Raw genomic sequence first — 14,069 nt, 5'->3', positions numbered from 1 at the left:
ATGCCTTTTATTCATTTATTACTTTCAATATAACCTTTACACCCAAACAATTGGCCCTGGGAAAACAAAAAAGGCCTTTAGTAGTAGGCCTATATTGAAACACTGACATAGATCTACATGATCTACTTGATTTGAGTTTTGTCATACTCATAATTTGGGACGGGAGCTAACCCCTACCATCATATTCTTGGAACCAATAGGCCTAATTAACTTAAGACTTAAGATCTAGATTGTAGGTCTAAACCACTCTGATATTTGTTTGTCTATTTTATCTAGGTCAAGATCTAGTGGGTTGGATGATGCGTAACTTAGACATAGAGGATCAAGGTAAGATATTGCGCATAAATTCTAGTCCAAGATTCAAATTTTGAAGAACAGATAACTCGGATGATTTGTTTCATTCTATACATTTTTCTTGAGTTCAAAGTGCAACCAATCACTTGTATTTGTATGTTGACCTGTTCTCCCCAGTGGAAGCCTTGCACCTGGCACATCTCATGTCTTCGCACGGTTACTTCTTCCCAATTGATGACCATGTTCTAACGGTCAAGAACGACAATACATATTATCGCTTCCAAGTAAGTGGATTGTGTACAGTAAACAAAAGACACTCAAATATATCCTTACATCTTCACACCTTCACCTATCTCTTAGTCTGCTGGACCATTGGGGCAAAACACACAAGATCTGTTGATTGTCTTTCTCCATTCCTCTCTGTCTTTTGCCTTGGATAGAATCTATTACAATGGCAGGCCCGTCCATTCTTTTATGTTGTCTTCTCATTGCCTTCTCTGTCTGCCTCTTCTTCTTTTTCCTGGTTCTGTTCCCTGAATTTTGTGAACTCTGAGGAGACACTTTTTTTTTCTCCAAATGCAGACACTTACCTCCTTGAAACAGCTAGTTTTATTTTTAGTTTGAAATAAGCTTGATGATGCCTGTCTCATATTTACAACAGAACTGTCTTGAGTTTATTTGAAACTTGTCTTGGATTTAAAGACATTTTTGGAACATTTCATGACTAGAGAGTGAGACTCATAGTGTTTACATTGAAAATATAGAAAGCTTTGTTACTGTCCCTGATTCTCTCATGAATGTTGTACTCTAGATGTATGCCACTTTGAGGATCATTCTTTAACTTGTCATTGAACAATTATTTGTTTTCATCAATTTTTTTCTAATTTCATTAAATTGTGATAATTTCTTAAAGTTTATATATTTTTATTTAGTTTTATCAAATTATTTTAGTTTTATCTAAAGGTTGTTTTGGATTTCATCAAGTTATTTTAGTTTTGTTCAGGTGTTCTAGTTTCATCAAGCTGTTTTGATTTCATGAAATAAGTTTCTGAAGTTGTTTAGGTTTCCTTAAATTGCATTTCTTCAAGTTGTTTTGGTTTTATCAAGTTAGTTTCACTACATCCTGAAGTAAAGTGGCTACCATAAACTCCCATGAAAGAGTTTGTGGTGAACATTTTGGTCCTGTCCTATACATGTGGCTACAACACCATCTATTACTTTTAATAAATGAAGGGGTGATTAATCACTATAGCACACATGTGATTTTTGAATGTGTAGTTTATGGATCTAGGTTTGGTTTTGAACACTTTGAATATAGTCTAGAGACAAGGGAAAAGCAAAACTAACACTGTCACTGTTATAATCTGTTTGTGTTGTCTGGTAAATAAAGTGTCTTTTCTTTGTTTGATACTATGTGGTATAAAGGTGTCCTCTGATGTTTAGAGGTTTGTGGTGTAAGTTGTTATGTTTAGTTTTCAGTATATGGTATACAAATGTTTTGTCTGAAATAGAAGTGTTGTCTGGTGTAGAACTTTTTTTTTTGGTTCTTTCTATCTTGTTTTTAAGTCATAAGATCATAAGGTGAAAATAAACTACAGACAAATACAACTCTGTTGTTATATAACTTTAGGGCATTTGTTCTGACATGAAGATTATTATGTATTTGGCATAACCTCCTGCATGATGTGAAGACAGCCTGAAACAGCGCATGGTTAGGCAATTCCCCAACATCAGGGGTTCTCAACCCCTTAAGGGTCCATTGATGTTTTGCCAGGGGTCGCCTTAGACCATCGAAAATGTGGATTGTTATTGTCTATTCTTCTATTGCTGTATGTGTGTGTGGGGAGGGGGGGCTGCGGCAGAGTGGGGGATTGTAAAAAGGAGTCGCCGAGTACAAAAGGTTGAGAACCGCTGCCCTACATCCTTATTGTAGTCTTATACAGCTTAACAACTATATATTATTTATGTAGTCTTATACAGCTGGTTTAACAACTATATATATCATTTATGTAGTCTTATACAGCTGGTTTAACAGCTATATATATCATTTATGTAGTCTTATACAGCTGGTTTAACAACTATATATATCATTTATGTAGTTTTATACAGCTGGTTTAACAACTATATATCATTTATGTAGTCTTATACAGCTGGTTTAACAGCTATAGATATCATTTATGTAGTCTTATACAGCTGGTTTAACAGCTATATATATCATTTATGTAGTCTTATACAGCTGGTTTAACAACTATATATATCATTTATGTAGTCTTATACAGCTGGTTTAACAGCTATATATATATATCATTTATGTAGTCTTATACAGCTGGTTTAACAACTATATATATCATTTATGTAGTCTTATACAGCTGGTTTAACAGCTATATATATCATTTATGTAGTCTTATACAGCTGGTTTAACAACTATATATATCATTTATGTAGTCTTATACAGCTGGTTTAACAACTATATATATCATTTATGTAGTCTTATACAGCTGGTTTAACAACTCTATATCATTCTGATATTATTTCTCAGACTCCTTGCTTTTGGCCTTCAAGATGTGGGGAACCAGAGAATACAGATTATGGTAAGATTTTCTGTACAACTTCAGTTTGTTGTCCAATGGCTGCCTGGTCGTGCGGTTTGCGCGCTGGACTGTCGTTCGGATTTATCGACAGTTGAGGGTTCAAACCCTGCCCGCTCCCATCCCCCGTTGTCCTGCGGGAGGTTTGGACTAGGAAGTAAACTATCTTCAACTCTGAAGGAACATCCGAAACATGTAAAACATTTTACATTTTTACATTTTACAAATGAACACAAACATTGAGAAATTAATGTCAGCGATCCTCTCCTTTGTATGAGATTAGTGGACACATCAAGTTATTTTATTAGCTGCACACTTTGAAAAAAAGATGCTCCTAAACAGCTTTTATAGATGATTTTTTTAAAAAACTTTACAGATGTTCCTTCAAAAGATTGTTACATCCGACATGCTTCCATTTGTTATTGTGTTTTGCATGTTATTTAGAGACTTTAACTCTTCTATATACTTTAACTCTTCTAAAACTTTAACTCTTCCAAGATTTTAACTCTTCCAAGATTTTAACTCTTCCAAGACTTTAACCCTTCGAAGACTGCTAACCACTTCTAAGGCTTTAACTCTTCCAAGATTTTAACTCTTCTAAGACTGCTAACCACTTCTAAGGCTTTAATTCCTCTGAGACCTTATCACTTCAAAGACTTTAACTCTTCTAAGACTGCTAACACTTCTAAGGCTCTAATTCTTCTAGGACCTTATCATTTCAAAGACTTTAACTCTTCTAAGATACATGAAATAATTTGAGTCCCTTTGTTTCAATTGTTAAAGATCATGTATCTCCCTCAGGGGTTTGAATAGAAGCAAAAGTGTAGAGTTTTGTGATGCAGACATTCGAATTGTCATTTTCCTGTTTTTTTTTTGTTTTGTGTGTGTGTGTGTTTATGTTGATTAACTTCTCCCTAATTCAACCATTGTATGGTTTGTGAAAAGTTTTGTAAAATGTTTTACATGTTTCGGATGTTCCTTCAGAGTTGAAGATAATTACTTCCTAGTCCAAACCTCCCGCAGGACGACGGGGGATGGGAGCGGGCAGGGTTTGGAACCAGGACTATCGATAAGTCCAAACGACAGTCCAGCGCGCAAACCACAGGTTCTATGTCAACCTCGCTATAAGAATAACACCCCTGCTAACACATACAACAATGTGTTTGTAACTTGCCTACAAGAATATAGATTAAGAATCCCTTTGATTCTATTTGAATATTACAGTTGTTAGCCAATATATCCCTTAAGATGACTTTAATCTGTCAGCAACAGCTGGTTTCTAAAGCTCATTTAACAACTACTGTACTTCCCCCCCCCCCTCCCCACCCAGTAAGCTTGATTTGTTCCTTATAACAAGGCTGTACAATTAGTCATACTTTTTTATTGTCCTGATCCATTGTGATTGTCAGATTGAAAGACAACTTGGGAGTTGTAATCCTATAATAAAAGCATGAAGCAGCTATAACCTGGTTTCTGATACAAAATGCACACAGTCAAAATGAAGCTGTTTGAATAGAAACTCAATAAGTTTACAGAACAACAAAAAATATTGCTGCTTTTTACATTTGTAATGAACAGTACACTAGACTTTTGTTTTTTACATTTGTAATGAACAGTACACTAGACTTTTGTTTTTTACATTTGTAATGAACAGTACACTAGACTTTTGTTTTTTTACATTTGTAATGAACAGTACACTAGACTTTTGTTTTTTACATTTGTAATGAACAGTACACTAGACTTTTGTTTTTTTACATTTGTAATGAACAGTACACTAGACTTTTGTTTTTTACATTTGTAATGAACAGTACACTAGACTTTTGTTTTTTACATTTGTAATGAACAGTACACTAGACTTTTGTTTTTTACATTTGTAATGAACAGTACACTAGACTTTTGTTTTTTACATTTGTAATGAACAGTACACTAGACTTTTGTTTTTTACATTTGTAATGAACAGTACACTAGACTTTTGTTTTTTACATTTGTAATGAACAGTACACTAGACTTTTGTTTTTTACATTTGTAATGAACAGTACACTAGACTTTTGTTTTTTACATTTGTAATGAACAGTACACTAGACTTTTGTTTTTTTACATTTGTAATGAACAGTACACTAGACTTTTGTTTTTTACATTTGTAATGAACAGTACACTAGACTTTTGTTTTTTTACATTTGTAATGAACAGTACACTAGACTTTTGTTTTTTTACATTTGTAATGAACAGTACACTAGACTTTTGTTTTTTTACATTTGTAATGAACAGTACACTAGACTTTTGTTTTTTACATTTGTAATGAACAGTACACTAGACTTTTGTTTTTTACATTTGTAATGAACAGTACACTAGACTTTTGTTTTTTACATTTGTAATGAACAGTACACTAGACTTTTGTTTTTTACATTTGTAATGAACAGTACACTAGACTTTTGTTTTTTACATTTGTAATGAACAGTACACTAGTCTTTCTTTTTCTATGTTTGTTTTTGTTGTTGTTGTTAATCCAAGAAAAAAAGTCAAACGTATGACGGTAACCAAAGGATGGTACAAGAATGTGGACATTAAGAGCATTACTTACCAAAAGAGTTACATAGCAACAGACAGCGCTTGTGACCTAGTTGTATTCAGTTTCATAAACATAGTATCTTATGTTTCACTGTTACATTTTTGACCACATTTATTCCATTTTGTTAGTGTTCTAATGAGATGGACAAAGCTGGAAAAGTTTGATACTTTTTTTTTCTAGATAAGTTAAGATGCTATGATTTTATTTTAGATAAGCTTAGATGCTTGTAGGTCAGTGTTTCTCAAACCTTTACTTGTGACATCCCCCTAACCACAGAAAAAGGAACCACGTGCCCGATAGCCAGCTAGAGATTTTAGGGGACCCCTTATTGGGGTCAAGTACTAACTAATTTCCGATATTATCATCATCATCTGTCCCTTGACATTGGTTGTAGGGGTGCTTTGACAGTTCATGTAACCAAATGCCTCCACTTTTCCTGGTCAGCAGCTGTTTTTAGCAGGATATCAGGAGAGAGGCCGATCCAACTAGCTTTTCGTTGGACGGCCCTTTCTTCATGCTTCCTCCGCTGTACCTTGAAAAATGACTTTTGATAGTGAGTCTTGTCGTACAATATGACCTAACCAGCTCAGCTTTTGTCTCTTTACAGTATGAGCTCTGCAGCATTGGAGTCTCAGGTGTTGTCAGTGCTCACTTCATCATAGTAAAATTAGTTACATTGAAATAATTTCAAATTCATTAGAACAGCGACAAGTTTGAATAAAAGTCAGCACCAAGTTTTGCAGTGAAACTTAAGATACTAGATTTATGATACAACTAGATTTATAATACAACTAGATTTGTGATCATACAACTAGATTTAGGATACAACTAGATTTAGGATACAACTAGATTTAGGATACAACTAGATTTAGGATACAACTAGATTTGTGATACAACTAGATTTGTGATACAACTAAGTCAAGAACAGTGTGGCTCAAGGGGCACAAATGCTTAGCTACCTATCAAGGGAGTTGGAGTTCAACTTGAGCTGAGTTGTTTGCTGAGCATCTAAAGGCAGCATGGAAACCTTCTTCCAGACCCCCCCCCCTTTCCCACTGGTCCACATGGAAGATGCACTTTAAAAAAGCAATTAAAACAAGAAACATGGGTGTGGGATAAGGGCTGTTATTGAGAGCCTTTCAAAGCAACTTATAGAGGCCCTGTTGTCACTTGTTATCAGACTGACCTCTTACACTCTGATGCCATTGCTGTCTGGCTTTACAAACTGTTCATTGGAAATAGTTTCCCTTGTAGAGGTCCTGTTTCTTTCACAAAAAGAGATCAGATCAGTTCAACACACCAGAGAAAGTCAATGCTTCTGATGTGAGAGAAGGGTAGAATCTTGTTGACATAGACATAGAAATATCTTCTGACAGACATGGAAATATCTTGTTGACATAGGCATAGAAATATCTTCTGCAAGAGAAAACTGTTAGTCAATATGCAGATGCCTCTCACAAAAACAGTTCCTACATTGAAAGTGCAAAGAGGTCAGAGGTATCTCCATTTAATAATTTTATCCACATTTACTTAATCAATATTCCAATGGGGATATAATTTCACAACAGATTTGTTTCCCTTGAAAAAAAAAAAAAAAGCCTGCTTTGCCACTCCCTTTTCAGGACATTGCTTTGAGGGGGGGGATGTCCATGGTGAGAAATGCTGGTGTCAACGGTCATGTGACTACTATTGTTGGTATCTGCATTGGATAAATGGTTGTGGAATGAATATTTAATGGGATTTTAAATGGCAGTCCAGCTGACTAATTGAGCCTAACAACAAACAATGCTTTGTCATAATGCTGATTGTATCATTATGACCCATGCACTAAAATTGTTTGGATGCTCTTAAGTATGATTTCTATCTTGGTGAGGATTTGGTATTTTTATTTCAAGGATATGCATGATGTTTTTAACCCTCAATCGCTTAACTATATTTTTTTAACCCTTATTAATGTGTACCAGTGTAACTCTCCTTGCTAGGAGTGTCATACAAGACTATACTTTCTATTCTATGTAGCTGTGTATTTATGCAAGAGGACAATGCAGAACAAACAAAGACTCGAGCTGGCTGACTACGAGGCAGAAAACTTGGCCAGGCTACAGAAAATGTTTTCTAGGAAGTGGGAGTTTATATTTATGCAAGCAGAGGCTCAAGCAAAGTGAGTTCGTAAAGGAAACGTAACAATGGGGTCATAAGTTTTAAATGAGAAAAATAGAACCATCAATAATTTATATATTATTGAACTTAATTTGTAACATTGTAAGCTTGAGAATATTTTGATTCTTTGATGTCATTGTTTAGAATAAACATTTTATTTAGAGTTTATTTGGAGAACTCAATGTTTTTGTGTATGTCTCCAGGGTGGATAAAAAACGTGATAAGTTGGAACGGAAAGTTCTAGACAGCCAAGAAAGAGCGTTTTGGGATGTACACCGGCCTGTGGTAATTTCAATAAAAGAAGTGTCTCTTAGAACTTTGTGACCTTTTTTTTTTATGTTCTTCATGAACTATAAAAACAAAAATATAAACATACACAAAGTTGATTTTATGTTAGTTGTATTGAAACGTACATGAATGTGTGGTACATTAATGTATGCTGCTCAATAATATTTTGTATAGGAATTAAAACATTAAAAACATACTTCTCTATTTCAGCCTGGGTGTGTGAACACAACAGAAGTGGACATCAAAAAGGCTTGTAGGATGAATCGGCATCCGAAAACGAGCAGGGTAATTTAATATATTAACATCTTCTTTACTGATTTTATAAAATGGGATCAGTTGTCACTTGTTATCAGACTAACCTCTTACACTACTGAATTGTTGTCTAGCTTTTCAAACTGTTCATTGGAAATACTTTCACTCTACCTGGAGGGGCCAATAGGTAAAACACTTGGCTTCCTAACCAAGGAGTCTCGAGTATGAATCCTGGTGAAGTGTTGGAATTTGAACTTCAGGATTTTTTAGAATGTCCTTTTAATAGGTACAGGACATACATTGGCTTTGTAAAGGCACTTGGTCATTGTACTGGCCCCATGACATCCTCATTAACAATGGGCCATAGAAACAGATGAATTTTACCTAACTTTCCCCAATAGATGTCAAGGTCTACTTTTACTTAAGGCAAAGGTTGCTTGACTATATACTGTCTATCAGACTTAGTTCTCTCCCTTGTCACAATTTTTTTTTTAGTTCTCTCCCTTGTCAAATAATTATAAAAAAGAGCTTGTAAAACTTGTTTCTTCTTTTTAATATACTTATTTTATTTGAGGGAATATTTACTGTAATAATTTTTCTTGAACACTGCAGCCTAATTATGCAGTACCAGGAGGAAGAATAAGTCCCAGTGTGTCTGAAGCTGATCTCCATACTCCTGCAGATTCCATACGGCATGAGGTTAGTCTAGAGTACTTTTTGGTAGAATGTGTAGGCAGTTAACTGAAGTCAACATCCACAGAATGCATTCATATGAAATAGATCTTTCTAGTTATTCCATTGTACTCTCTATTTACAGATTGATGTTTTAAGACGAAAATTAGAGAAAAGACGGGTAAAAATTTCAAAAGTTGTAGAATGGTAAGAATTATATAACTTTTATTGTAGCTTTAGAGATTATTTTTTGTCCTTCTCTTTATAGATGGCTATTTATTCTTACTCTACATTTGTCTTTCATTGTATAGAGTATGTTTAGAAGACAGAACTGGCTTCAACATTTGTGGTCTTTGAAACAAATATTTTTAACAGCATTGAAAAAACTATTTAAACAGACTGCACTTTCCCATCCACTCTGCTCTAAACTATGGCTTTTGCTTTAAATTATAGCTTTTATATAGCGCTACTTTCATGCTTATAGCATGCTCAGAGCGCTATGGTCCAATCTCATTTGTGGATCAGTGGGGGGGGGGGGGGGAGATAGTATCTGGAAGTTTTTTATGCTGCCTTTAGGCACTCAATAAACACAGCTCTGCTTGAGTTGGGTGTCGAACCTAAAGCCCCCTTCAAAGGTAAGGTAGCCAAGCCAAGTTCAAGCGTACTTAGCCTCTCGACCACGCATCCCATATGACTATTATAAACATGAAATAGTAGTCATTTTCTAGCACTGCCAAGATTGAAATTCAATTGGAAACACAAAATAAATTATAGTACTCCATGTCAATGATGTGTGTCTGCTGCTGCGGTGCCACAACAAAAATCTTAAGCATTTTCAAGGAATGAAAACTATCTGGGAGGTCCATTGTCATCACACCCGATATCACAATAGAGAAGATTGCTATTTTCAAACTTCCCTAGTAGCTTCATCTCCAAGTGTAGCTTTTCATGTGTTCAGTTTTCAATAGTTTTGTCTTTGAAATGAAATATAGTTTGCTTTTTCCTTTTGCAATTCTCTTTTTTCTCTTCTGGATTTAAGTCATCTCTTGTTTGGAAGTCAATCAGATTGTTTTGAGGATTGTCTTGTTTTGTGTGAGGTTATAGCCAGATTTAAAGATTACAGATACAAAATTCCAATTCTAATTAAAATTTGACAGCTTGTTCTCAGTATTTCAACTGTCTATAGAGGAAAAAAATACACAGAGATGCAGTTATCATGTTATAGATTTTTTTGTCACAACGTAACCCCTAGTTGACCTCATCATTCTGTTTTAACCATGGAGATGTTGTTGAGAAGTAGAGAAGATGGTCTGTTACAAGGTGTGTGGGGCTTGATCAAATGTGATATCTTTTTTTGTTTCCTGTAATACCATGGTCACTGGATCAGTAATATAATACTTTTTTTTTCCTGTAATACCATGGTCACTGGATCAGTAATATAATACTTTTTTTTTTTTCCCTGTAATACCATAGTCACTGGATCAGTAATATAATACTTTTTTTTTCCTGTAATACCATGGTCACTGGATCAGTAATATAATACTTTTTTTTTTTTTCCTGTAATACCATAGTCACTGGATCAGTAATATAATACTTTTTTTTTCCTGTAATACCATGGTCACTGGATCAGTAATATAATACTTTTTATTTTTTTCCTGTAATACCATGGTCACTGGATCAGTAATATAATACTTTTTTTTTTCCTGTAATACCATGGTCACTGGATCAGTAATATAATACTTTTTTTTTTTCCTGTAATACCATGGTCACTGGATCAGTAATATAATACTTTTTTTTCCTGTAATACCATGGTCACTGGATCAGTAATGTAATACTTTTTATTTTTTTCCTGTAATACCATGGTCACTGGATCAGTAATATAATACTTTTTTTTTCTTGTAATACCATGGTCACTGGATCAGTAATATAATACTTTTTTTTTTCATGTAATACCATGGTCACTGGATCAGTAATATAATACTTTTTATTTTTTTCTTGTAATACCATAGTCACTGGATCAGTAATATGATACTTTTTTTTTCCTGTAATACCATGGTCACTGGATCAGTAATATAATACTTTTTTTTTCTTGTAATACCATAGTCACTGGATCAGTAATATGATACTTTTTTTTTTCATGTAATACCATGGTCACTGGATCAGTAATATAATACTTTTTTTTTCTTGTAATACCATAGTCACTGGATCAGTAATATAATACTTTTTTTTTTCTTGTAATACCATGGTCACTGGATCAGTAATATAATACTTTTTTTTTTCTTGTAATACCATGGTCACTGGATCAGTAATATAATACTTTTTTTTTCTTGTAATACCATAGTCACTGGATCAGTAATATAATACTTTTTTTTTCTTGTAATACCATGGTCACTGGATCAGTAATATAATACTTTTTATTTTTTTCTTGTAATACCATGGTCACTGGATCAGTAATATAATTTTTTTTTTTCATGTAATACCATGGTCACTGGATCAGTAATATAATACTTTTTATTTTTTTCCTGTAATACCATGGTCACTGGATCAGTAATATAATACTTTTTATTTTTTTCCTGTAATACCATGGTCACTGGATCAGTAATATAATACTTTTTATTTTTTTTCTGTAATACCATGGTCACTGGATCAGTAATATAATACTTTTTATTTTTTTCCTGTAATACCATGGTCACTGGATCAGTAATATAATACTTTTTATTTTTTTCCTGTAATACCATGGTCACTGGATCAGTAATATAATTTTTTTTTTTCATGTAATACCATGGTCACTGGATCAGTAATATAATACTTTTTATTTTTTTCCTGTAATACCATGGTCACTGGATCAGTAATGTAATACTTTTTATTTTTTCTTGTAATACCATGGTGACTGGATCAGTAATATATTTTTGACATGCTTCTTGTCTTGCCTCCTGTGTACTATCTGATGTTGTTTGCTTTCAAGGCTGGAACTTTGTTATTCTCAAAAGGATGCCCAAACCAATTTATTTTCATTATTGAATCATTAATGTTTGAATTAGTATAAGGCCAACCATCTGAGTTTGTATCATTTTATTCTATTTTGTTAGCTATTAGCGTTTCTTAGCATTGTAAAGTCAAAGAAATAATGTCATAACAAAGCTAACTTTATTTCAAGTAACTAAACCCTGTCCTTAATTTCAAGTAACTAAACCCTGTCCTTATAGAGAAAAATTACTATGCACCACATAGTGACTCGTCTATATACGCTTTTTTTTTCACCTGATTCTTCTGTCTAAAAGAACTGATCATTGACCGAACTCTAGTTAAGTAGGAATTGTGGATGTGGAGTTTGAATGTCAGTGTCGAGTAGAGTAGAACTACAATTGTGTACTGTTGTGGTGATTGTGTTTGTATAGACCATTGTGGCCAACACTTTATAGAACCTTGGTTGTAGGATGTGGGGATTTCTATGTTTATTTATTTTATTTATTATTATTTCATTGGTTGGCTAGGGAAGTGGGGTGACGGCCCTTGAGTATTATTATTGTTGTTGTTAGGGGCCAGAGTTGTGGAGCCTAGCCGGACGATATGAGTTATATGGAAGTCAGTCTATAATTATGTACATATTCAGTTAGTTAACGTTTGATGAGTTGTCTTCAGCTACTGATACCCTGATTTACTTTTATTAAAGTTATATATTTTATTGTTAATTAATCTCTGGCGTCTCTTGAGTTATTGAAAGAAGTATTACTAGTACGTTCTGTGTCAAGTATAATCCCTGTAAGGAGTTCACAACAATCACAACAATGGTGGAGCAGCAGGGTATCGATCCCTGTACCTCTCACAAGTTTGCTGTGTATAGAGACATTGTTTTCCTTGACAACTGGCAGTACTTTCTCGTATCGCCTTTGAGTCACTCTTGATTCAGACGATGTGCATCAAGTTTGAAAACAGCAACAGAGCAGATTGTTAACAGTTACCCCGCCCCCCCCCCCCCCCCCATACTGCAGAGCATTTTCAACATTTACCCCACTACATGTAATCTTCTTGGTCTGGGAAAGAACGTTTTGAGACCTGGGCGTATGAGACTGTGTATTTCTAGTTAACGCCTACAACACCAATAGATAGAGGCTATCTACACTTGCCACTGTTAACATCAACATTACCATCAGAGAATACATAAATAATCAAACAAGGTGACGTCTGACAGTACAAATCCTTTGGTGAGGCAGCTTACCACCATAACACCCTCAGAACAAGTGACCCCATCTTGTAGAATAGTGAGACCATTACGCAACGACTTTCGTTATTGAGCTTCATAGCGGGAGACCTTAGAAAGAACCATCCCGAATGATGTTGAAGTTGTTGAAGTGTTCAATGTACTTAGAGGCGACCTAACTATAGACTAAATGTCCTGTTTTATAATTATTCTACTCTAAGGTTAAATGTAAAGAAATGAATGTGCTAACTCTTTTTCTTAAATTGCCACCAGTCCTATCGACAACCCCGTTGATTTAAATGAGAAGTGTAGTACCTGTGATATTAAGTCTGTTGGGAGTTGAAATATAGTTCCTCTTGTATAAATTCACAAGGCAGGGAAGCAAGCCTCCTATTTGTATCATACTAGAATACTCGATGACCAGATTTTGATTTGATTAAGTTAACAATTTGAATTGTAAATTAATTTTTTTTCCCTTCTTCTCCTATATTAGTTGTTTGTTAATGTCGTAGAGAATTTTGGTGATATTGTTACAAAGGTATTTATTTGGTAAATGTAGAAATGTAAACCAAATAGAGATGTTAACATGTAAAAAATTTTGTGATTCTGTCATTTTTCCAATTCGGTTTTAAGTCCAATGCCATTAATGTTAGTGTAGATTTGTGTATTTGTTTTCCCATTTCACTCTTTCTTTACGCTATTAATAAGTTATATTAATAGCTTATTTTGGTAAGAGGGGAATGTGGTGATTGTGTTTGTATAGACCATTGTGGCCAACACTTTATAGAACCTTGGTTGTAGGATGTGGGGATTTCTATGTTTATTTATTTTATTTATTATTATTTCATTGGTTGGCTAGGGAAGTGGGGTGACGGCCCTTGAGTATTATTATTGTTGTTGTTAGGGGCCAGAGTTGTGGAGCCTAGCCGGACGATATGAGTTATATGGAAGTCAGTCTATAATTATGTACATATTCAGTTAGTTAACGTTTGATGAGTTGTCTTCAGCTACTGATACCCTGATTTACTTTTATTAAAGTTATATA

The 14,069-nt window shown here is 34.2% G+C and overlaps 1 protein-coding gene across 3 annotated transcripts in view; it reads left to right on the top strand.

Moving 5' to 3' along the window:
- LOC106069274 (regulator of G-protein signaling 7-like) overlaps window positions 1-14,069 on the top strand; it is a 77,563-nt gene that overhangs the window by 49,342 nt on the left and 14,152 nt on the right. For all 3 annotated transcript variants that reach the window (XM_056022832.1, XM_056022833.1, XM_056022831.1), the window contains exons 4-11: window positions 277-327; window positions 472-578; window positions 2,834-2,885; window positions 7,471-7,612; window positions 7,815-7,896; window positions 8,110-8,184; window positions 8,764-8,850; window positions 8,969-9,030. In XM_056022832.1, the coding sequence (XP_055878807.1) occupies window positions 277-327; window positions 472-578; window positions 2,834-2,885; window positions 7,471-7,612; window positions 7,815-7,896; window positions 8,110-8,184; window positions 8,764-8,850; window positions 8,969-9,030 (658 nt within the window). The remainder of the gene's footprint in view (window positions 1-276; window positions 328-471; window positions 579-2,833; window positions 2,886-7,470; window positions 7,613-7,814; window positions 7,897-8,109; window positions 8,185-8,763; window positions 8,851-8,968; window positions 9,031-14,069) is intronic.

Source organism: Biomphalaria glabrata, chromosome 3 (genome assembly GCF_947242115.1).
Source record: "Biomphalaria glabrata chromosome 3, xgBioGlab47.1, whole genome shotgun sequence".
NCBI classification, from domain to species: domain Eukaryota; kingdom Metazoa; phylum Mollusca; class Gastropoda; family Planorbidae; genus Biomphalaria; species Biomphalaria glabrata.
Note: the sequence above shows the minus strand (reverse complement) of the source record. Positions and strands in the feature narration are given on the sequence as shown.